The sequence below is a fragment of the Macaca thibetana genome, chromosome 4, assembly GCF_024542745.1.
Source record: "Macaca thibetana thibetana isolate TM-01 chromosome 4, ASM2454274v1, whole genome shotgun sequence".
Taxonomy (NCBI): domain Eukaryota; kingdom Metazoa; phylum Chordata; class Mammalia; order Primates; family Cercopithecidae; genus Macaca; species Macaca thibetana.
Window position 1 is genome coordinate 161,261,759 of NC_065581.1, and position 24,106 is coordinate 161,285,864.

The 24,106-nt window shown below is 43.8% G+C and overlaps 1 protein-coding gene across 2 annotated transcripts in view; it reads left to right on the forward strand.

Annotated features, from left to right (window-relative positions):
* Window positions 1-24,106, forward strand: part of PACRG (parkin coregulated) — a 584,691-nt gene that overhangs the window by 437,158 nt on the left and 123,427 nt on the right. Inside the window, exon 5 of one of the 2 annotated variants that reach the window (XM_050789308.1) lies at window positions 11,323-11,968. The exons of the other annotated variant lie outside the window; for it this stretch is intronic. Within the exon in view, the coding sequence (XP_050645265.1) occupies window positions 11,323-11,351 (29 nt within the window). The 3' untranslated portion in view covers window positions 11,352-11,968. Of the gene's footprint in view, window positions 1-11,322; window positions 11,969-24,106 lie in introns of those variants that run through there. 2 annotated transcript variants of the gene reach the window in all.

Below are 24,106 nucleotides of genomic sequence, written 5' to 3' on the forward strand. Positions count from 1 at the left end.
TCATAGTAAACTCTAATTTTGTTTTGATGTCTCAAAAGATTTAAAATGCAGGTTCGACCATAATTTCTAAAAGCAAACTAGAGCATATTGGTGACTACATTATCCATTCAATGACAAGTAGTATTAGTGACTAAATGGTCTTTATAATGTAATGTTAGCTGCAGATAATTCTGAAGAAAGATAAAGAAGCTTGCCACCTAGTAGTCAAGATGAGAAAAAAAAAGAAAAATCACAAATCAAAGGAGGAAGTCCCAGGAGAGCATCCTCACAGTGCAGTAGCCAAGAAGAGCTGGCATTGACTGAGTGCTGACAGGGCGCTAGGCTGTGTGTCCACTAAGCTGTTTATCTGCTTTTTGCTCACTTATTGCATATCTTTGCCACTCCATGAGGCAGGTATGACTGTTCTGCCCATTTTACAGATGAGGAAGCTGCAGCTCAGAGCAGTTAAGCAATTTGCCCATGATCACGCAACTATCTGATCTAAAGCGTAGGCTCCTATCCACTCCCAATTATGTACCAATCCTAGCACAATTATAGCTCTTCTCAAGTGCAAAAAGGTTCAAAATTAATCTGGAGATAAAATAACTTTTCCCCCCAGTTTTTCATGAGAGTAACTAAGCCTTTCTGTCAGCTGTGGCCAGCTGGGCAGTGATAAGGTAGTAGACGTATACAGAGGACTGAAAAGAGGAGAAGAAACACAGACACACTGAAAAAGAATTGTCTCCTCCCCGGTGGAGCGTGAGCCCATGAGTCGGGACCCCCTCCTGAGAGTGTGGAAAAGTCAGCTTTCCCCTGTGAGAGCAGCTAGCGGGGGACGGCGACATTTTCCATCACAGACTCTACCATGTATTTATTTTTATACCAAAATAAACAAGAAGTCCATCAACCTGGCACACAAAGTGAATGGACCGGCCCCCAGCTGGGGCCCTGACTGCCTGGGGTCTGGCCCCATAAGTGTGCAAATTACAGAACAGGCTTCCAAACATAGCAATATCTTCCATTGTAATCCCAGGAAGCTCTCAGCTTCTACATTTTATTAAGCTGCAGTTATTATTTTAAAACAAGGCCAAGTGCCTCTTGGTATATACTTAAAACCTGCAAATTGCTTTTTAATGTCTCAGACTTGTAGCCAGCTTTGGAAATTTCCAGTTCCTCTACCTTGATGAGCTCAGACGTTTCTGCCCCGTCACCCTAAACAAGCGGACCTTAACTTTACACCTGATTCTCTAAAGAAAGCTACCAAAAATACAACAAAGATAATGGAATTTTTGTTACTTTAGTTTTTTTAATTGTCAGAAATTATATTTTGCTTAAGCATTAGGAGAAACAGCAAGTTGCCCCAGAGAAAGCCTCTTTGATTCAGGCCATGGAATAATTTGTTTTAGTGTACACACGCACACACACACACATGCACGCACACACACACACAACCTGAGGATGAGTAAACACTTTTGTGGTTTTTTTCTTTTCTGGGAAGAAGAATGTAGCGTTCATTGATTAACACAGTTTCTTGCTTTCTTGACTTCTGCTGGATCCTGAAACACATGTGAGCGCTCACACTTGGTGGCAGGGAAGCTGGGCTCAGGACACTGTGTGACACTGAGAACTGTACAGTCTCCAGAAAATTCTAAATGTCATTGGCCTCAATTATGAATCTCTAAAACAGAGACTGGTGTGCCAATTAGGTTTTAAAATATTCAAAAACTTGACCTAGTCCTTTTAATTCTAGGAGTCAAACCTAAGGAAATATTAAAGATAGAAAGAGTCTTGAATGTCTAGATATTTAAAATCAGTTTTTAATCATAGTGAAAAATGAAAATAACTTAAATGTCTACCAATATCGAAATGGCTAAATCATGTTTTATTCTCATAATGGAATATTATATCATCATTTAAGTGAGTGAAGAGTATCTAAGAACATGATAAAATCATCATGACATAAAATAAAGTTAAAAAACAAGGTATAAAACCATATAATACAGTCTTAATTGTGTAATAACATGTGCTTGTGTGAATACACATGTTAGGAAGTACACCTAAGTGGCAATGATGGCTATTTCTGAGGAGGGCAATTACACAGGATCATTTTTCTTTATCCCTCTCTGTTTACCATCTCTTCCATAATAAACTGCATCATCAAAAAACTAAGTGATTTCGAAAATAAAAATAATGGGTTGGTCTAGATTATCTCTACATTTCTTTACAATATAAGCCTCTATTCCACTTATAAACCAATTAAAAACAAATTAGAAAATAACAGGAAGGTTTTGGCATTTCTAAAAACAGTGGCTCCTTGGAGTAGAGACCCTCCACACTTGATCTCATCCCATCCAGGCCAAAACCGTAGAGGATCTGCAGCCTGGGTTATAAAGATACTGCAACCCATTTTAGAAAATGAAACACAACTGCCCCCCTTAGAGACATAGGTGATTTCTGCTCTAGAGCATGGCTTGAGGCTTTTGAACCCTGCAGTAAGGTGGGCTAGTCCTCACTGATGTGAGAATCACCAGAGGTTTTGCTCTCCGCTCTCCCCCAAAGTTGCATACGGTTTTTGCCTCAGGGCCTCCAGAATGTGGGTGTGGCTGAAGTTGCTTCTTCCTTTTCCATAGGAAATATTTTCAAGGTCACCCTTTCCACCCTGACAACCAGGAGGGCGCCTCAGTGGGTGTCTGCAAGTTCCCAGTCCAGGAGCTTCCACCTCTATTTGACGGGCCCTTCATAAGTTCCTAGTTAAAACCTTGGGGTTAGCGAATTGGTGCCTTGTCCTCTCCATAGCCAAAGACAATGCTCTGTGCTCTGGGCTTCAGATGTTAAGGAGAGGTAAATCCTAAAGGATGTCATTGCTCCCTGGAGCATGTACCAGCTGCACATTTATGACTCAAGGCACAAAATCTGAAGTAATCAAGTTGTCCTTCGACTACTCTGTGCAAGCAAATGCATGACTCAGAAATGTGTAGCCACACAGCACTTTTTTCAAATAATTCTACTCAGCTGGAAGTGATTTTTTATGTAGAATATCCTTTCATGGTTACTTTAGAGCAGCAGTGCCCAATCTTCTGGCTTCCCTGGGCCACGCTGGAAGAAGGATTGTCTTGGGCCACACATAAAATACATTAATGATGATGAGCTCATGAGCTAAAAAAAAAAAAATCGCAAAAAAATCTCATAATGTTTTAAGAAAGTTTATGAATTTGTTTTGGGCCACATTCAAAGCCATCCTGGGCCGCATGCAGCCCATGGGCTGTGGGTTGGACAAGCTTGCTTTAGAGGATCAGTTTGCTTTTCAGTCTGGGCATAGAAGAGAGAAGTGGGAAATTCTGAATATGACCCAAAACTTCAGGTTCCCAGTGCCTGGTCATAGAGTCGCAGACATCTTATTCTGTTGAATGTCACTTTGTTTTTACCACAGAGAGAATGAATAGAATTATAGTGCAAGAAAGTGCCTTCAAAAATGAACCAGTCTATCTCATTACCTTCAGGCTAAACCATGCCAGAGCCAGTGCTAACTAGTAAGTAAGGGTCTCTGTTTTAGTGACCATCGCAGGAGAATCCCAGATTCGTACAGAGTTTGTCAATCATCATTCTCGGGAAACTTTTTCATATATTCAACTTAAACCTCTCAAAAGAGTTTATCAGGTTCTTCTTCTTCAATTCTCATTCAAGGTGAAAACAGCTGGGTACTGTCTCCATCATCATCATCATTATTGTTACTGTCACCACCATTAGTGCCACTGCTACCAGCTGAGACACGTAGGACAGTAGGTGCTTTGCTTCCACTGTCTCATTGAGTCCTCACATCAAATGTAAATAAATTGAGGGGGTTTATTTCCACCTTTGATACGTGAGGAAACTAAGGCTCAGAAAGACAAAATGTTTGTCCACAGTACAGCTGGTTGTAGCAGAGCCAAAATATCAACCAGGTAGACTTTTCCTACAGGGCCATGCTACTGCGTCATCTACTTTTGTATGATTACAAACTTTCTTAATCTTCAATAGGTGAAATTATTTTAGCCCCTCATCCTGTTTCCTAACCCAGAACTCTATACCTCTCAGAAATGGTTGCTGATATCTGTTTGACCACTAGGAAAAGGGGGAACTGGACTAGTATTTTCTACTGAGTTCAGATCTACCTTTCTAAGGTAATTAGGTTTGAGCTGGGGAGGGAAGAAGAGCTAACTTTAAAGGTTGGGGAACAATGTCAGCTCCCAGATCTCTTAGGGGTGGAGCCATCTCTTTGGTGGGGACCTGAAGAGACTTCTCTTGAAGCTTTGTTTGTTTGCAGAGTGAGCATAGAGTGTTTACTCAGATGATGCATTCATTTGGGGTTGGCTTGCGTGGGAGTGGGACCTGCGAAGGCTGGGGGGAGTGGTTAAAGGACAGCTGCTCCCCTCCCGCCCCGCCCAGCCGCCTGTGACTCTACTGCTTCTGAGGGATTGGGGTAACAGTCATTTCTGGTGGAATGCCACGGAGGCTTTCTGGTAGCCCCAGGGGTTGTGTAAAAGCTCTGGGTGCTGGGAAGTGGTGAGCAGCTGTTGGGGTGCATAATGGGGAGTGGGGAGGGACAGAATGTCGGGGAGCAGGTGAGCTGCAGGTAGAACCAGGGTTTCCTGAGACCTGGCCTGTGATACCATGAAACATCAAGGAGTGTGAGTCCAGGGAGATCTGAGCAGCACCAGTCAAAGGAGGAGGAGGAGGAGGAGGAGGAGCTCTGCTTCCTCGGGCTCCATTTCCACTGAGGACTCCCAGCATTTTTAACTCATAACCCAAGTTTTTGCCTCTGGGTCATAGTGGATCAAAAGATAAATGGGCCTTTTCAATTTTGTATTTCCAATCTCAGATACTCGAATCATTCCTGATCTAAAGCACAGTTTGTGTTTCAGTTCTCTGGTGCATAGCCCAGATAATGAGTCTATTCTGTTTATTTATCTAGCTCAGAGATTTAGGCTTCCAGTCAAAGTAACCTTACACAAAGAAACAACAAAACACAAGTAGACCAGTTAAGAGTGATTGTAAGATGTCAGTTTTTCCATCTTACCACCCGCCCACCCCACACACTCACTTGTGGAGGCTTCTTCTATAGTCTGCATAGAGAATCTCACTTTTTCCTTTGAACGGCCCCTTTATTTCTTCAGGCAGTTGTGACTGTTCTTGGACACAGAAGGTGGTCAGAACAAAGATACTAACACTTCACTGGTTCTCTTTTCCTGCTCACAGTTGCTTCAACAACAAAAATTGTGCAATCTCGATCTAAGTCACAAAGTGTAAAACATTCCTGTTCTTTCATAAGTGACACTTTTCCCCACTAACAGAGAACAAAGGAAGTAACAACCAGGCAGAAGAAAAATGCTCACCACACAGGCAGTAAACCAGCTCCGTTATGACCTTGACTCTTTTGCTTTTGATTATCATTTGTTTATTCAAGTATTTATTGAAACCTGCCAGGCTAAAAAGCATTATGCTAAAAGCTGGAAAAGAAAGAAAGGGGGGATGGAAAGAGGAAGGCAAAAGAGGGGAGAAACTCAGACAAAATTCCCATCCTTACAGAGACTACAGTCAAGTTTGCAAAGTTACATATGGAGAGACCGTGAGAGTGATTCAGATAAAATGCTCTTGGAGCCTGGCTCTAGAGATGAGAGAAGGTTTCATAAGACATTTCACCTGGACTTCAGACACTGGGCAGGTGGAAGAAATATATCCTAGGCTAAGGAAATAGCGTGAGTAATGTCTTTGAACATAAACAACAAATTTGCAGCCGAAGTTGCATGGAAAAGACTGGAGAGAGGGAAAGTCGAGAAATAATGGAGGGTGTTTAATGACAAGCCCAGGAATCTGGGACAGTCAGCTGCCGTTGAATATTGGCAAATAGGCAAGTGACATCATCACACATGGGCTTCTGTTTGGAGGGGAGTGACAGCCCTCCATAAGGAGTTTAGGGAGCTGAGGTGGAGTCAGGTGAGCCAGCCTGGAGACCGTTGCTGTATCAGGGACAAAGAACAAGAGGCAGAACTAGGACAGTGGCAGTGGAAACTAAGAGGAGAAGAAAATGCTTAAAACGGTGCACAGAAATACCAACCTAACAGACGCCCCCAGGCACACGCAGCTTAGCAGTTAGTTACACATAAAGTCCAGAGAGACAGAGACAAACAGAGATATTTGGGAGTGTCCACATGAAGCCAGTAACTGGAAATGTTAAACTGAATACAATTACCAAAGATCTTCTGGCAATGAAGGAAAGTGAGTCACGAACAGCCCTCTGTTTTGGAGCATGTCCATTTGAGAGAGGGACAGAGACAGAAGATGAGCTTGAGGGTGACTTAGAAAGTCAGAGCTGGGAGGAGAAACCCAGAAGAGTCTCACATCAGAGAAACCTAGGGAACAGAGTTTTCAAAACCAGGGTCTGAGCGACAATGTGGAGAGCTACAGGAAGGAAAGAAAACAAAAGACCAAGCATGAAGAAAGGCTCCAGGCTGTGGAGGGTTTGTGCTCCACAAGTTATAGGAGGCTGCAGGGACAGAAGCCAGGCAACAGGGGCAAGGAGTGGCCTCGGGAGTGACAGATCATAAAGCCCCCTCTCGTGAGAAACTGGGATAATGGAAGGGGAGACGAAAAAGTGTTAGCTAAGAAATTAGAAAACGGATTTTTTTTTTTTTTTTTTTTTTTTTTGAGGGTGAGATTCGACCATGTTTTTCTGCAAAAAGAGTCTGAGAAGCATGCCCTAAGCCTGTGCAGATTCCGTTCCAAGCACCTCCAAACAGCACACATGCTTCCAAACAGCACACACGCTTCCCTCCATGCATCCCCAGGTGGGAACAGTGGCCACAGGTCAATGCTTCTCTTCCCTGCTGGACCATTTGTTCACCACAGGCACAAATCTGCTCTGTCTTGTTCACCACCTGACACTTAGAAGAGGCTCAAACCTGGTCATTGTCTGGGGACTCAAGACAGAGCAAGCAGCGTTCCCACTACAAAGCTTCCAGAACAGGAAGGAAAGTTGGACCGGGAGCCGACGGGGCTCAGCCAGGAGAAACACGAGGCCAACTGAAGCCAGTGGGCCTGTGAGAAAGAGGGCTCCCTGCCTGGCACCAGAGCTGCAGTCCCTTGTTGAAATGCACACGGAGCAGGGTCTGGGAATGCTTATTCCCACCTTGTTGCCTCGTGAGCACGCCCCATGCCATTCTGGGCACACCCTCAGCAACAACAAGACTAGCTCTCAGCCACCCTCCCAGCTCGGTATGGCGTGGACGTGCTGATCTTATGGCCAGAGGGACAAGGGGAAGTGCTGCATAGACTCCAGCTGGTGGGGCAGATCTTTTGTCTTTTCCTTCTCCTTCCTGCAGCCTGGAACTCAAACGAGAAGGCCCGGGCTTCAGCAGCCACCTTTGGCTATGGAGTAATCTTGAGACACAGACACATGCAGGAAACTTTAGTATTAAAATAGGAGAAGCCCAGTTCTTCTGTGACTTCATAGAGCCCTTGCACTTTATGGTAGCCTGGTTGCTTCCTTCCAGACTTTTTCTGACAGGAGAGAAATTAAACACCTGTCTTACCTAAGCCAGTATTATGTTGAATTTTCTGTTCCATGCAGCCAAACTCAATCTTTACATTAATGCTAAACCATTAATGAAACTGCTAGGAGAAGCTGCCTTGCCAGGCTCCCTGGTGGGTACCGTCACATCCAGTACCCGGTCTCTCAAACTTCCCCACACCCACCACAGAAAAGCAAGAACTAGGTACAGTATCTGGCATTCTGTAGGCGCTGATGGTCATGGAATTCAGTCTCTCTGATGTATTTTAAGTTGCCATTCAAAAATAAAGCACTCAGGTAACATAAGTGAATTTTGATAAAATTACATGTAACAGTTCCTGTTTGGTTTGATAGAGCTCTTTCTTTAAAAAGGCTGAATTTTATGTCCTTTTATAGAATTTAAGTTTTTACTTTTCATTTGTGATGAGCTGAATTTTCAGGCTGATGAAATAAGTCACTGATATTTACCACACAGGACTTAATAAAAAAGAAGCTTAGGTTTCAATGGTGGGTTTCTTTTTGGGGCATAGACCGTGGCTTTATAGTAGAAAGCTTTGTAGATTGACTCGCACTGACGTCCTGTTGCTCCTCACATGTGTGTTTCGTCTTGGAGGCCAGGCTCCTCCGTAGGTTCGCTAGCCGACAAGTGAGACCGAAGGAGGCAGCTGTTGGGGGAACTCAGCCTTCCTTCCCACCACACCTACACCTTGCTGAGCCACTGCTCCCAAGACGAGGCACAGAATCCCCAGAGCAGCCTGGCTTCAACCTACTCATTTGGTGTTCTTTAAATTAAAAAAAAAAAAAAAAAAAAAAACTTCTGGCAGAGCGTGGTGGCTCATGCCTGTAATCCCAACACTTAGGGAGGCTGAGGTGGGTGGATTGCTTCAGCACGGGAAGGAGTTCCAGGCCAGCCCAGGCAACACAGCGAAACCCTATCTCTATAAGAGAAATATGAAAGTGATCCAGGCGTGTTGGCACGTGCCTGTAGTCCCTGCTACTCAGGACGCCGAGGTGGGAGAATCATCGGAGCCTGGGAGTTTGATGCTGCAGTGAGCCAAAATTGTGCCACTGCACTCCAGCCGCGGCAAGAGAGCAAGATCTGTCTCAAAACAAAAAAAAAAGAATTTTTTTTATATCACTAGTTTTCTTGCATGGCCTATGAGTTCCCATCCACTGTGTAAGCCTTTATAACTGTTACGGTGGGATCCAAGTGTAAGCTCTGAGTTACTCTCTCATTCTCCACCATTCACTTACAGATGACATTCTTGCAGACCAGACCAGCACGGCTCCTTGCCCAAGGCCACACAGGCAGGAACCGCCAGGCAGCCCGTCCAGTGTCCCAGCCGAGCCCTCCTGGGAGGTTCCTGTGTGCTGGACACATGCCTGGCTGGCTATTAGCTGTGTAGTTTACCCAGTGGTTACACCATCTTGAAGAGGTCTTTCTGGAGACGACGTTGACTTTGAAATTACTTGCATTATCCAGTATTCAGCTGTGGTCATTGTGATCCTTTCCAAGCCATACATAATTTTGGGTTTTGTTGTGGCTGCTGACCAGCATCTCTGTTTAAGAGACTGAGCTTTGCGCTAGCGATTCTGGTTTTGATGCATTTCCTAGGCACGCCCACTTCTCTGGTAGAAAGCTAGAAGTGAGTCCCTCACCTAGCTGATCCTTGTGAAGATGAACAGTTCTCTCCATTTGTGTTTAGTGACAAGTATATTCATTAAAATATCATGAAGCCTTCACAAGGTGTTCTACTAACTAGTTCGAGACACAACTTGTATACTCTGCACTGAATGGGTTTGCATAGGTTGTTACATAGATTATCGTACACCTATAATAAATAGATTGTGGAAAACACTGCTAAAAATGTTTCAATGAGGACCAGGCACAGTGGCTCACACTTGTAATCCCAGCGCTTCGGGAAGCTGAGGCAGGAGGATCGCTTGAGCCCAGGAATTCAAGGCTGCAGTGAGCTACGATTGTGCCACTGTACTCTAACCTGGGCAGCAGTGAGACCCTGTCTCAAAAAAAAAAAAAAAAAAAAAAAAAAAAAAAAACCTTTTTTTTTCATTGAGTTTAAGAGGGGTTTCTTGTATGGTCACACACCAAAAAAAACTGTTTAATTCCTTTACTCTTATGAGCCACTTATTTGGTTCTTCAAACATGTAGAGGCCAAAAAGGCACTGTTTCTTTAGGTTAAAAAATGGGCAAAAAATCTGATTTTACTTTTCTTTTCTCAAATATTATTCACTAATTATTAACAGCAAACGCTGTGTCTCCTGGAGTCACCAGGCGCCGAGCACTGTGTGTGTTTCACCTAAGTGGCGTTTTCATTCTCATTTCATGTATTTGAAAGCTGGGGCTCGGTACAGTTATGACATTGGCCCAGGGCCACTCAGATTGCAAATGACAGAGCCAGGGTGTGAACCCAGATAGGTCAACCTCAACATGAGTGTCTCTGACTCTTCAGGTTAATAGCCTTCTCCAGATACCAAAGCAGCACTAAACCATCTATGCAGTTGTGCGGGCACCTGTGTGGGATAGAAAGGGCTGAGGGATCCTGCTGCCACATTGATAACGATCGCTGGAACCAGGGTCTGAAACCGAGTCGGACTGACCCTGAAACCTATTTACCTGACCACTTTACTCCCACACCTCGGGCTATCTTGTAAAGGAAGGGTTAAAGAATATATGATGCAACCTCCTGAAACAGGCAGCCTAGGAACTTTGACCCACGCACTCAGCCGGATCTCTGTGGCCACCTCTGTGATCCAGATGGCCGCTTGGGGACAGCAGAGGCTCAGGGGCAGTGAAAAGCAGTGCCCAGGCTGGAGATGAAAGAGCCAATTCTCCATTCTTCTGTGAGTCCCCGGAGATGAACACTGTGAACTTGTTTCCAGTCTCTGTGTCTCGTGCCAGCGGCCCTCCCCTCCCCCTTCCAAGGACAAGTCCACCCCCAGATGATTTGCCCCTGGAAATGGGTCCTCATGGACAGGGGAGAATCAGAGATTATTTGCTTGAGGTGGCAAAAAAAAAAAAAAAAAAAAAAAAAAAATACAGACACATCTCCAGCTAACCCTTTTTATAGATGTATTTTTGTTTTTTACAAACCAAATACCAGAGTTTCATTATTACCACAGTAGTTTGGGTTTTTTGTTTTGTTTTGTTTTGTTTTTTTCTCGTCATTAACCACTTAGTTACTATAAATGTGATTTTAACTCACGGAAAAAGTACCCACATACCATAAAAACCTGAATTCTACCTAGTCAGCTCCGAATGGAAGGCTTCCAAGGCCCGGGAGGCACGCTCTATCGAGTTGCTGATTCGGGAGATAGCAGTGAATCGGGGTTCCACCACGCCCCCAGAATGCTGTTCACAGCAGCTTTGTCATTGACAGTTCTCCCTTTTGGACAAGATCTGAAACAAAACTTCCAATCACCTCCGATCCTAACAGCTTTACCTCTCTTAGATTTAAGGATTCTTAGTCAAATTTCAACTCAAATAGGTTACCTAGGAAGATTCTTAGGGCTTAACCTACTTACTTCTTCTTGTGGTTTCAATTGAAAGTGATAGACTCTTTTAGGCTGTTTGTGTTCCACCGTTCGGTGGTGAAATCACTGCTACCTCTCCCTCCTTAGAGAGCCCACTGCTTCCTACCAATGAGTTAAGTAATTTGTTCTGCCCATTTCTGCACATTTGTGTTCATAAAATCAGCTGAAAGATGAAAGTGACTGAAGAAATTGCTAACAATTACGAGGCTTTCCTTAAATTGATAGTTTGTTTTACTTCATTCTAGTTCTCAATGGAAACAAAAGGCAAGAATGATCTTTGGAATGCTGTGTGTACAAAATCAACCCAAACAAGATATAGATGAGACTCATTGTCTTCCTCCAGAATAACAATCGCCTATAATTTCTATGCTGATGAAACAGTCACAAGAGGCATGACAGACCCAGAAGGAGACCCTTGGTGCTTCATGTGGTATCTGTCTTTATACGGGTCTCTTTTACATTCAGCAGGTTTCATTAGAAAAAAGAATTTCAAAGTATTTCATTAACAAAACTGAGAAAATGTGTATTTAAACATTGATATCCCTATGAAAGAGTAATTTCTTACGTAAATGTAGCATTTTCACCTATGTTACCTCATTTAATCTTCAGAACTAATCTTAAGATGCAATTTTCCAATTTTATAGACAAGGAAGTGGAAACTTATAGATGTGAATTCACTTGTTCTGGGTCACGGAGGTGTAATTTTTAGAGCGCAGTCTTATTTAGTGGTCTTGACTCTAAGTTCAAAATAGAGGCCTCCACTTTGCGGAGCACCAAAAGAGCGAGAGATGAGTTAGTGCGTGAGTCCCAAGAGGAAGGGACTCTGCAGGTCCTTAGCAGTTAAGGAAGCGTCATGAAACATTTCTTGAAGAATGGATAGGATTTAAATAGTTTAGAAGATGCAGTCTTGAAACTATGTGGGTGATCCAGGTTGCATGAGCAACAAATATTTGTTGGACAAGTGAAGAGTGAATGAATGAGGATGGAGGTGTCTGAGATCAGGAAAATGATCTGGGAAGGTATGAAGGCAAACATTCCCACGATGTGTTCGGGGAACAATGAGTAGGAGCCACTGGCTCTAAGAGAGTGTCCATCTGGACAAGTAGAGAGAGATGGACTGCTGGGGGTGCTGTGGGAGCTCGAAGGGCATGGAAGGGCATGGAAGGCCAGGCTAAAAAGTGTTGACTTTGCCTTACAGGCAAAGGTCAGGGCTTCATTGCTTTTGACTAAGGAACTTTATCTTGAAGACAGGATCATGGGAAATCATTGACAACTTGTAGGACATGATATGAACAAACTCAGTGTTTTAGCAAACTCAGTGTTTTAACAGGGAGTGAAGCACAAAATAGATGAAGTGTGTGTGTTGACTCTGACTTTAGGAACTCACCCCGTGCTTCTCTAAATCTTCTGTCAGCTCTTCCCATCAGTGGCAAGTAGATTTAAAGGCCAAGCTGCCTAAAAGACATAGGGTTAAAGAAAAAAAAAAAGGAAGAAAAAGAAATGTACCTTTAAAATTTCCCAACCTTGATTTATACCTACAGAGATGTATTATATGGTCACTCCTTTTATTAGGGTTTTTAAGCTAATCATTAGGCTTGACTAAAGAATTGCAAAACTTTCACTACAAGAAAAATTAAAAGAAGTCGTTTCCTGTATCTAAAATTGTCATGTATACCTCTGAAATTAGGAAAACGCAGGCCAATGATAAAAATATAACTGTAATGAAACTGTAGGTTTTTTACTGATTGTATTACACAATATTTCCTGTTGGATTCTTAACACAAAGCAATAAAAAGCTGATTTGGTTTAAAATAAAATATGGAGAGATTCTTGTCCTGTAGGAAGCTCATCACTCTAATGGGTGTCTTACTGGAACAGTATTTTGGCTGTACTGGAGCACATTGAAAGGAATGAGATTTAGCTTTGCCAAACTTCCACTGTGAAAGAGTTTGCTATAACAGTGTTTTATTATATTCTTATTGAACTTCAGCCAGTTGAAAATAGAATCTCCTCACCATCCTTTTAAATTAGCCTTAAGCTGCAGATAAAAGACAAAAATCAATGTGCAAATTTAGCTCCTTGCGCTCAGTTCCTTGAGAAATTTACCCTGGTGCTAATATTCAGGACGCATAGATAATAGAACATAGAGTAACTGGAAGTTTTAAAGAAGCATTTCTTGTTCCGTTTAGATCTACTTAAGAGTCTGGTAAATCCTGTACATAAATTGTTTCTTTAATGCTACAGGTTATAGTGCATATCTTTATACTGTCCATACTAGCTCAGTAACACTGCCCCTGATAACATTTCATGTGGCCATGACAAATTATGGTGAAATTTTCAGTGTCCAGTTGGAATGGAAACTGCTAGAAAAGAGTGGTACCTAAATAATGGTGCAATCTATGTATTTCATTTCACTAAGAATTACTAAGGGTTTCAAAAACTCAAATCGAAAAAGGAAGCCATACACAATGTTTGTATTGGCCATACCAGCTTGAATGTCTCTAATTGTTCTAAGTGGTACAGGTGCTATGAGCTCCTAAGAATATCCCTGTGTTTGAGAGGAGTTAACTCAGAGCCTTGAGTTGCTTGCTGTCCTGCCACACTGCTCGAGAAATGTTAGCAACATAAAGAAATGCAACTTTGCCTGACTTCAGGCATTAACATAAAGAAACCTACGTACAGGCACCCAGAGACACAAAAAGAGAGAGAAAACTCACCACTCTTGAAAAAGGCAGTTCTGCAGGTTCCACAAACAAGTACACCAGTGTATGGGAATGATAAAAGGAGAACAATTTGGTTACATTCAGAGACCTGGTGGGCAAATGGAAATGGGAGAAGCAGTGGAAATTAGGCCAGATCATGAAAGATTTGTTTTGTTTTCATAGCATATACGTGCAAGGCCAGGAAAGCTAAAGCCAGAACGCCAATGCAATTAATTAGCAGAAACCAAAAAGTAATTAATTTAGCACGACATCGTATAGGGCAGAAGCAAATACTGCTGTCCGTAGCCAGCGATGGGGAAAGAATCTAACCACACTCCAGGCACCTCTGCACATGGCACCGCAGAGAGAAAGATGGAAGAGGAGTGCAGCCGTATGCTGGGAGTCGTCCTGATTGTTTTTCACTGAAAAAAGCAAGTGGGAACAATTGACCAGAATAAGCCTGGATTGTAGTAGAAAATGAAACTAAGAAAGAAAGATCGGGGGACATTGTGATAAAACAATCCACGTAATTTCTATAACATGGATCCATCTTAATAAGACGTTCTGAAGTTCAGCATGAGTACAGTTCCAGGACAGTTCAGGGTTGTCATAGGAACTCTACGTTTTTCAAATTAACAGGACTTAAAGATGTTACATGCCGTTACTTCAACACTTGGTAAATTTCACTGCAAATACTTAAGCCATTTTTAAGGAAAATATTAGATAATCAAAGAATTCGTTAAGAAAAAGAACAAATTGAGTGCCCACAATATAAATGGAGGCCCTGCTGCAGATTCATCCCTGATGCCTGAGATAAGATGCTGGAGGAAATCGCGGCATCATCAATTTAATCCTGCACAAAATGCAAGCGGCCGCCTCAGCTTAGCTGCAGTTGTAGTGGGCGTGAACTTCACAGGGGCATCACTGAAGGCCAAAATTAAATGTTCTCTATTTTTCTGTATCTCAGTGTCACGTCCTGATCCTGAGCCCCAGACTGCCTCAGGGGTCCAGTAGGGATGCCTCTCAGTGGGGTGTGCATGGGGAGAATTTTGCTGCGATGAGCTCCAGAGCTGCTTCCCTGTGTCTCCTCTCTCACTGCTGACCCCACCCCCATCTACTCTAAGCCCCAGCAAATCACCCCAGCACTCCCAGGCAGCGGGCAAGGGAGGGTGCGCCCCCTCCTCTCTCTGTTTTGGTCCAGAGTCTATGTCACAGGACTTCTTTAAAGGGTGACTGGGCCTTTCTGCTGGCCTTCACTTCACTCTCAGCTCAGCTTGCAGGCACCCTCTGAGACACAGGCACTGTCCCCTTATAGAATCTGCATAGTGGGCTGCCTCACCAGGGGGCTTCGTTGTGTGGCCTATTCTCTGGCAGGCTTTCAGATTGACTTCCCCTTTCCCCCAAGAATGGGGCCAAGGGGTGGACCCCAACATAGCCCGCTGGCTGCACACACCTGGAGAGCTGCTGTCCAATGGCAAATGGAAGCAACATTCTCATTGTCTCCACTCTCAGACACCCTCAGATTACTGAGGGAATTCTCTCGTGTGCCCCCTCAACACACACACACACACAGACACACACGGACACACACACACACAGACACACTCAGACACAGACACACACACACACACACACTCAGACACAGACACACACACACACAGACTACTTGTCATTCTAAACTTGCCACCTCTGTCCTCAGAATGGGGCCAGTGTGGTGGAGAGGCCTGTTTTGCCTGGCTGTGCCCCAATCCCATCTCTCCCAACTTAGATTCTTACTAAGAGTTGGAACTCTTGATTCCTCTGGCTGGCAGCCTTCCCCTGGACACACCCTGTCTCCCAGCCCAGTGGAGCCGGCGCATGCAGGTGCAGGTGCAGGTGCAGGTGCAGGTGCAGGTGCAGGTGCGCTCTCTCACTCCTGCCGGACGAGGCGCTCCCCAGCCCCATCTCACAGACTAAAACATGAGGCCGTTCCCTTGCTTCCGAGTAGTTTGATGTCGTTCAACTCAACACTATTTCCTCTCCACCGCTCTGCTGCCTCCCTGGAGGCGCTTCTGTTCCTACTCCCGAGGGGCACAGTCAGGAAGTATTTAGTCGGCCTCCGTCGCCCTCACCGCACACACGAGGCCAATTTGACGGTTGTTTTGGGGGCATCCACTCCTGGGGCTCTTGACATTTTCCCCGGGCTCTGCGCCATCAGCAGCCTTTCCTGCCCCCACTTCTCAGTCTCTGCCTCCTCTCCTGGCACCTGCTCTGCAGGGAGGGAGACACCCCTGTCCTCAAACTCCACACGGTCCCGGGTAATTTCATCCATTTCCCTTCCATGTCAGTGGCTCCCAAATCTGTTTTTCTCAAAGTCTGTTCTCAACACCAAGTCACAGTTTCAACTGTGCTTGATACAACACCTGAACCTCAGGATGGCCTAAATTGAACTCATTATCGACTTCCCACATCCGCTCCTCCATTGTATGGCCAACATCCCTCCATAGACTGATCTATTCGCGGCCTCTGCTGGAACCTCAGTGCTACCTTGGGCACTGCCCTTGCCCGCCCTACCCACAGCCAGTCAGTACACCCAGGCCTGTGCAACTGGCCTGTAATAGGCTCCTGTGCTCGCCACCCGCCTTTGCCAATGGCTCAGGACTGACCCCGTCTCTTTGCAGCACCGCTGAGAACGCCTCTCAACGGAGAGTCCGCGCTCCTCCCCTCCATGAATGTATCTGCTTTCCACCCTAGACATTATCCTGGTGCTGCTACGTTGGCACCCCTGTCACCTGCAGAGCCATCTAAACCCACTGGCAGCATACAGAGACCCTGCTGGATTTCCCAGCCCCGAATCCCGCCTTTCCTACTTCACCTTCTTTTCTACCTCACTTAGTGGGTTTCCCATCCCAAAGTGGATTCTCAACCTCCATGGTGTATCAGAGTCCTACTCCTCCCAGGTCCAAAAGAGTTTCTTTGGGGAGGAGCCCCAGCATCGCAGGCCGTGAGTCAGGGCTCTCCTTCAGCACTGCTGTGACGCGGCATGTAACCCGGCATGTAACCCCACCTGCACACTTAGCACCTCCTGTTAGGCGCCTGTCCGCTGGCCTGCCCCTGTCATCACATGAAGAACTCCTGGGAAGCCGGGCTTTCTCCCAGTCCCCTTTATATTCCTAGGGTCTAGGGCATGCCTCACACTAAGTCAATACCAAATAAACTGTCCACTCTTCAACAAGGTAGGAAACACAATGGGAGAGTTTAAAAGTCCCGAAATGGGCATATCTCTTTGAAAGACCCCTTGCAATATTAGTTTTTAAAATTATAGTTGTCATTTTTGAGCTATGTTGGAGTTATGTGCGTTTATATGAGGATCTTTTCCTTCGGGTAGCCATATGACCTGTGCAAACAGAGTCCCCGCACCCAGGACTGGTTTGCATCAGAACATCAGGGAGGCAGGAGCTCCAAATCAACCATTCTTTGTGTAGAAAAAGCTCTCCCAACTCACTCTTTTCTTTGGCATGTGCATAGTAATCTTTTACCAAAGGTTTAGTCAGTATCGAATTCATCTGCTACTAGAAAACGGTTTTGATGACAGTTGTTGCTAAAATCCTGTCCCTGATCAAAATGATTGAGCTTACTAACTCCAAATTAAGGAGCGTCCGTTTAAGCTGCCGAAGTTACAGTAGAAAATCTAACATCATCTCTTAGAGGTGACCTTGTGCGTATACTAATGTGATGCCTCTGTGAGTTCACTCTCTCCTTTTTAAGAATCAGGCCATTGATCCTCGGACCTGAAGGCTCATCTCTTGGGAAATAGGGGTCACACCAAGGGTTTGGCCCCTGAGTGAGAAGGTCATCTCTAGCCTAGAAAGGTGAAGGCTCTGATTCTACAGTTCTAAAGGGTGGCCTAACCATTTTATGTTAGTGGCCTTTCTCACACTTTGTCTAGTTTCATTTTTGTTACATAATCTGCATAAAAATTCCCTCAGTAGTTACAACTGCAATTTCGTTCCTGTCTGACTATGTTGTTCTGTTGTGTTTGAGATCTGAAAACCTGTCATCATTGCCCATCCAGAGAGCATTCAGTAGAGGGGAAAGGATTCCTTTGCACAAAGCAAGCATGGGCTTAGGATATTTCCACATGCTATTCATTTGCAGATATTGACTAAGAGCAATGAAGGAATGTATGCTAGAACGTGAAAAACATCTTTTACATTTGGATCCATCTCATAAGTGACCAACATACTTTTCTTTGAAAAATGACAGCCCATACATTTGTGGCCTAACAAGACATGAGAGGATAATTTTTTTAAATGTCAAAGGTGGTTGGGGAATGGTGAGATGGAATGATACTGCAGAAAACATTTCGCCAAAACAAATTAAAGTGGAAATTACGATTCATGTATAAAGCCTCTTTGTATGATCAAAGCAGGCATCATCTGTACTGCTAAGTTCTATGTATAGCATAGTTTTGTTACAGAAAAGTCAGATATGAAATGGACGTAAGAGATTTGCTCACAAATGCGTAATAGCTCTAATGACTGATTTTGGTTTTAGTTAGTGCAGTTCTGTAGGTGGATGTTTGGCCAGTTTGTTAACATGGTGTTTTAAGAATGTCTTCCAGGGCAATTTTAAAAAGAGAGAATTATCTTCTCTTACAGAACAATGAAAAAAAGAACTATCTATCAGGGATGGATGTTTATTACATAATCTATTGGAGAATAATGGAAGGGAACTAGATGCCTTATGCCCTGCTCATTCATTATCTGATACCTTTAAAGGCTGAATGGCATTGCCAATTATTCATTGTGGCAAGGACTGACATCAGTTTTTAGCTTACAGATTGTTAGTTTCTCCCATGTTCTCTTTTACATGAAACAGCAACATACTCCATTTTGTTCTCTATTTAAACTTTTTACATTGCAGCTCCCCAACAAACGAATTCCAGTTAGGTTTCTTCGGGAAGAGATACAAATGAGTTTTGTGAAAGTGTACTGAAATGCAGCCATCCAGCCATCAACATCAACAGTCAGCTGTGCCCAGTGCCATGCGCCTGATGCCCATGACTGACAAGGGCCCGCATTCACTGTCCCGGGCTAATGTGAATGCTGACGCGCTGGTCACCCCAGGGCGCACTGCTTGTTGCTGCTTAGTTCATGCTTGCACGGGCAGAGCCCCAGGTGGCCTGTCGTTTATTTATATAAGCTAGGTCTGGTAACACCACAAAAGCAGTAATGTTCATTTGTATGAAGGAGTAGTAACAGAATCCAAAAATCAGAAAAATTACTCCAGTAGACAAATTCAATCCAATAGAAGAAACTAGGTTTCACATGCAGGTCTTAATAATGCAACTGGATTCCGATTGCATTACATTGCTTTTTTTCTTCCAAATAATTGGCAAATGAGGAAAAACAGCTCATCCGCATCCTAACAGAAAGGTCTGAATCTGAAGCCTTACCATCAGTGACTCATTAGGACCTCATTAGGAGCCAGAAAATTTGCCTAAATATAATACAAATCGAATCTTAAATGAGGACATACACATTTGTAAACTAAACTTGAAGTCCCCAAACATCTACAAGTATATTTGTTCTTCATAAGTACAGTCGTAAAGAGAAGCCCACATTCAGTGACAGTCGACCTTGAGCAGTGTTGGAATATAAGGTTTTCTAAAGTGAAAATACAGGTCGGGACACAATCTAGTTGGTGCAGAGAGTTGCGTTAGACACAAGTGGTCAGTGACCCCAGTGCATGAAGGAAATTCCGAAGGTTCAACTTCTGTCTGAAAATAATCGAAAGGCCCTGCCCAGCAGCACAAAGGACTTTCAAGAATGGGTGTTCTTGTAAAATTTGGATTTCTTTTCTGAGGGAAGGTAAAAATGATCTGCTTTCTACTTTTCTTCTGATTGGACTGCAATGGCCAAACATATTGATAAGAATAAAAGTTAATGAAAACAATCTAACCCCTCAGTTCAGAATCCTAGTAAAATTTGTTTTGGAGCCTAGAACTAGAATTGGGCAAAAGTGTAGGGCTCTTTCTCTTATATTAAAAACCCACTCAGATGCTCTGTAAGCCCGCTCCAAAGACAAAGTCAGAAACAACAACTCCGTCTTCTTTCACTGATTACTTCTCTCGTGTTCTGTCTATTGCTAATGACGTCCTGACAAGCAGCTCCAAGCACACTCACCCAGTGTCCGTGTGCTGCTTTCTCATGCAAACCACATGTCACCCAAGCCATTTCTTTGGGATGACTGTGTTCCTGAAACAACCGAAATCAGAAATCCCTTATTTAGCATGTATTAGAATACTGAATTTAAAATATTACTTACATATTATCATTTCAATGGTTTGGGGAAAGAAAACCACTGTTACTTAGATTCAAGTTAAAGAGGGACTATGTATTAACCCTTAGTCCAGGAGAACAGCATACAACATGAGCACCTTTTCCTAAACCATTCCACTTACGTGGACACTAGACCTCAAAATTGCAAACAATAAATATATAAATAAAAGCAATAATTAAAAAACAAAATTCACCATCATCCCTTCCTGTCCCCCCACACCTACTTCCTTCCCAGGCTTCAAATGAAATTTCTGTGAATGACCCCACCCAGTCTCACTCCTCACCTCAGTGTCAAGTTCCAGTGTCCTCTGATCTTCCCTTTCTCTGACCCCCACACCTTTCTGGTGAGTGCCCCTCCACGCCATGAGGCCTTTCCCCTTCACTGCTACGGCCACTTTCTGCGCCATCCTAGGGGGAGGTCACAGCCCCTCTGTGACCTAAGCTCTCTCCTCTCTAAAGGGAAGGCATCCACTTAGGTGGTTTATAAGGTTTCTCCTAGCTCGAGGAGCTTGAGTGTATCTTTGAGCTAAGATACACTCGCGAGCTAAGACCTCATGATTCAGCCACTGTGGCTGCACTCCACCAGGTGACTTATCTGTGGACCACACTCCACGTGGCCATCTGTGCCTATGCTCTTCCTCCACTCACCCACCAAAATGCCACCTTCTCCTCCACTCCCACTCCCAGCCATGAAGTCCCTCTGCCCCCAGGTTGTCCAGGATCCTCTCATCTTTCATTTCCAGACACCTTTTATCTCTAAACCCTGTAACACTTCATGGGAGTCCCTCCCAATGAAACCCACAGCCTGCCTGGTGTCTCATACCCCAAAGCAGACTGTAAGCTTCCTGAAGACTGTCCTGCTCCTCAATGTCCCATCCCCTCCTGAACTGCACCAGCGGTGCCATCAACGGGGAAGCACCGGGGGAGTTGTTGTTGAATTGATTTCAGCTAATTCAGTTTTTAACTGAATCAAGCAAAGGATGTCACAAGCTGGCTTTTATAACTAAAGAAAGCACAGTTGTGCAGCTGCCTCCAGAGTCTCTGGGGGTTAGAGGGAATGAAATGGGGAAAGTCCCCAGAAGCCAGCTGACTGCTGCTCAAACCAGGTGCAGGTTGGGAGAAAATCTATAGTGAATGAAGGAAAATGAAATGCACAGTGGAAAAGAATACCAACATTCTTGCAAAGGAAACTTAAAGTATTATTTTTGCAAAGAATGCAAGGATTATTTCAGTTCCCTTGTTGACTAATTTGTATGTTCTTCCTACAGATACTTTCAGAAAAAGATCTATTGTTTGTTTTTCTCTGTGCTGACACAGTATCCATTGTTTAGAACTGTAATCATAGCACACATAGTTGAAAATGTGGGCTCCGGGACAAGCTGTATTTTCCCCTCTGGTTCTTTAGACAGTGAATACTGTGTTCTTTATCTCTTATCACAGCTCTTTTGTCAAACATTCAATGATTTTTCCCCCAGACAAATTTGTAGTTTGTTATCAACCATAAAAATGTCTATTGCCTTATTTTTAAACATTTAAACTTTCATAAGTGTGTCTCAAGATGAGCATGAATTAAGGTGTTTATTTCATTTTAAATACTTTTTTCATCATAGCATACAAAGCTAGAGTTCTCCAACGTGGATGGCTTATGTGGATCTCTATTTAGACCTGATGAGAGAACACTTTATTTTTGTACTGTTTGTATTTGCAAGGAGGATGGTTAGGCCGACTGGTTCCCGGGTCGGGTGTGTTGGGAGCATTTGTCAAGTGCTGGACAGGTGCAGACATCTGTGACTTCCTGCAGTAGGCAGCCGCCACTCGATTTCCTGCTTAAAAAGATCTGACACACTTCTTCACTCCTCAGGTCTCCGTTTTTCCAAATGCTTGATACTTCTTACTATTCTACAACCCATAAACCTGATCCCAAAGTCTGTGAGAGATAAAAGCCTTTTTTAAACCTAATAAATAGTAACTCTTTGTTGTTCCTGGTTATAAAATGACAATCGATTGCTTGATAACAGACATTTAAAGCCTATAATTCAAAATAATATTTATAACAATAAATTTCAAGCACACTGGCATGGAACTGCAGGGTAATTTTTAAATATTCATGTTTAAGGTGGTGATGGAGTCTACAAAAATTTCGATGCACCACTTTATATTTTATAAATATCCAATTATAGAAATATGCCTTGTGTGCTAATCATTTCCATAAGTCTTCACTTAGATTGATAGAGTAAAAATGGGTGTCAGTCTTTCAGATGCCCAGAGGAAAAACTTTCATTTTGTTTTAAATTTGTTTTTGAGGGCTGAATTAAACTTAAGACAATGTATGGAGAGTTAAGGTCAGAGTTGGTACTTTCACCACTATTCCATTTGTATTGCTTTAAATTCTCTGATTAAGTGTGGAAAACTATCGACAAGGCGATTGTTCCCAGGGGCTGCCCAGACAGAAATACCGAGACTGACCATTCTTAAGAACCCAGTGTTGTGTATGGAGCAGTGCGGCATGGTGGCCTCCCGAGAACTGGGAGGGAAACACTAAATGAAGACGTGAACACATGGGATTTCTTTCTTTCTTTATTTTTATTAAATAAAACAAAATTTCATTTTGTTATATTGAACTTGACAAATTTTCCTCAGAGATAATTTTTGGTTCAATATTCAAAGTCAGAAATTGTACCAGCCCATCATAGTTTGAAAGTATTCCTAAAAGTATTTCAAATAAAAATGTATTTTAAATGTAGTACACATTTTAAACATATTGGAGAAAACATAGAATCAGAGACTTTTTCAAATCCATGTTGGACTAGGAAACTGTTTTTTTTTTTTTCTTTTTTTCTGAGATGGAGTCTCACTCTGTCACCCAGGCTGGAGTGCAGTGCGGCAATCTCGGCTCAGTGTAACCTCCACCCCCTGGGTTCAAGTGATTCTCCTGCCTCAGCCTCCTGAGTAGCTGGGACTACAGGTGTGGGCCACCAAAGGCGGCTACTTTTTGTATTTTTAGTAGAGACAGGGTTTTGCCATGTTGGCCAGGCTAGTCTCAAACCCCTGACCTCAGGTGAGACTGTTTCTTAATACTAATCAGATTTGACAACAGATGAGGCCGTCTGTGATGGAGGTTCCACGCCCGATTACACATTCCCCTATAGCTCATAGACTCAGCGCTCCTTTCTATAGAGGAGAGATTCCATAGTCAGAGTTCCTGGAGTTCTGTTTTCACTTTTGAAGTTCCAGAACTTAGTTTCAGTTCTTCCTCTTGATGTCTCTCTTTTGTTCTCTCCCCTTCTCTCCCTCCCTCCCTGTCCTTTCTCCTGTCTCCCTGTCACCCTCCTTCCCTCCTTTCATATCTTTCTTTCTTCATCTTGTTATTTCCATCTGTCTGCCTTTCCCAAGGCAGGAAATGCCGGCGCCTCTAGGCTGGTGGTGTCTGGCTCTGGGCTGCACAAGCCACAGGCCACCTGCCATCAAGCACAGAATGGGCTTGACGGGGACTCTGACTGCCAGTCGTTCCTGGGACTAGATGGGGTGCAGCCGGGGTGCCCGAGGTGTTTGTAGTCATAGTGGCATACCTACACTGAACAGGACAGCTTTTTCGTAAGCGGTGGTTGCTTCACTCATCCAAATAGCTTATTTGTGAAGGCATCGATGTGCAAGTATTTTGGAGCAACTAAAATCAGTCCTGGAGATTAGAACATCTCCAGGACTGCTGGGCTGCAGGAATGGGGCTGCCTGTTGAGACTGGAGTGCACTGATTGATGCCCGCCCCCGCCCCCCTCCCCACCCAACACACACACATGCTGTTCTTCCCTCTGCTCTTCTCCCTTCCCACCTCCTTCACTCTCCCCTCCTTCCCCACGCCCCTCCCTTTTGGCCATCAATGCACTTCGCAGGCATCAGACATTTGGGGCTCTTCAAGTGCCTCCTCTCCACATGGGTGTCCACGGGCTTGCTGAACCGTAAGCTTGTCCTCCCTCCTGGGACTGGTCCTCTTCAACTTGAGCCTA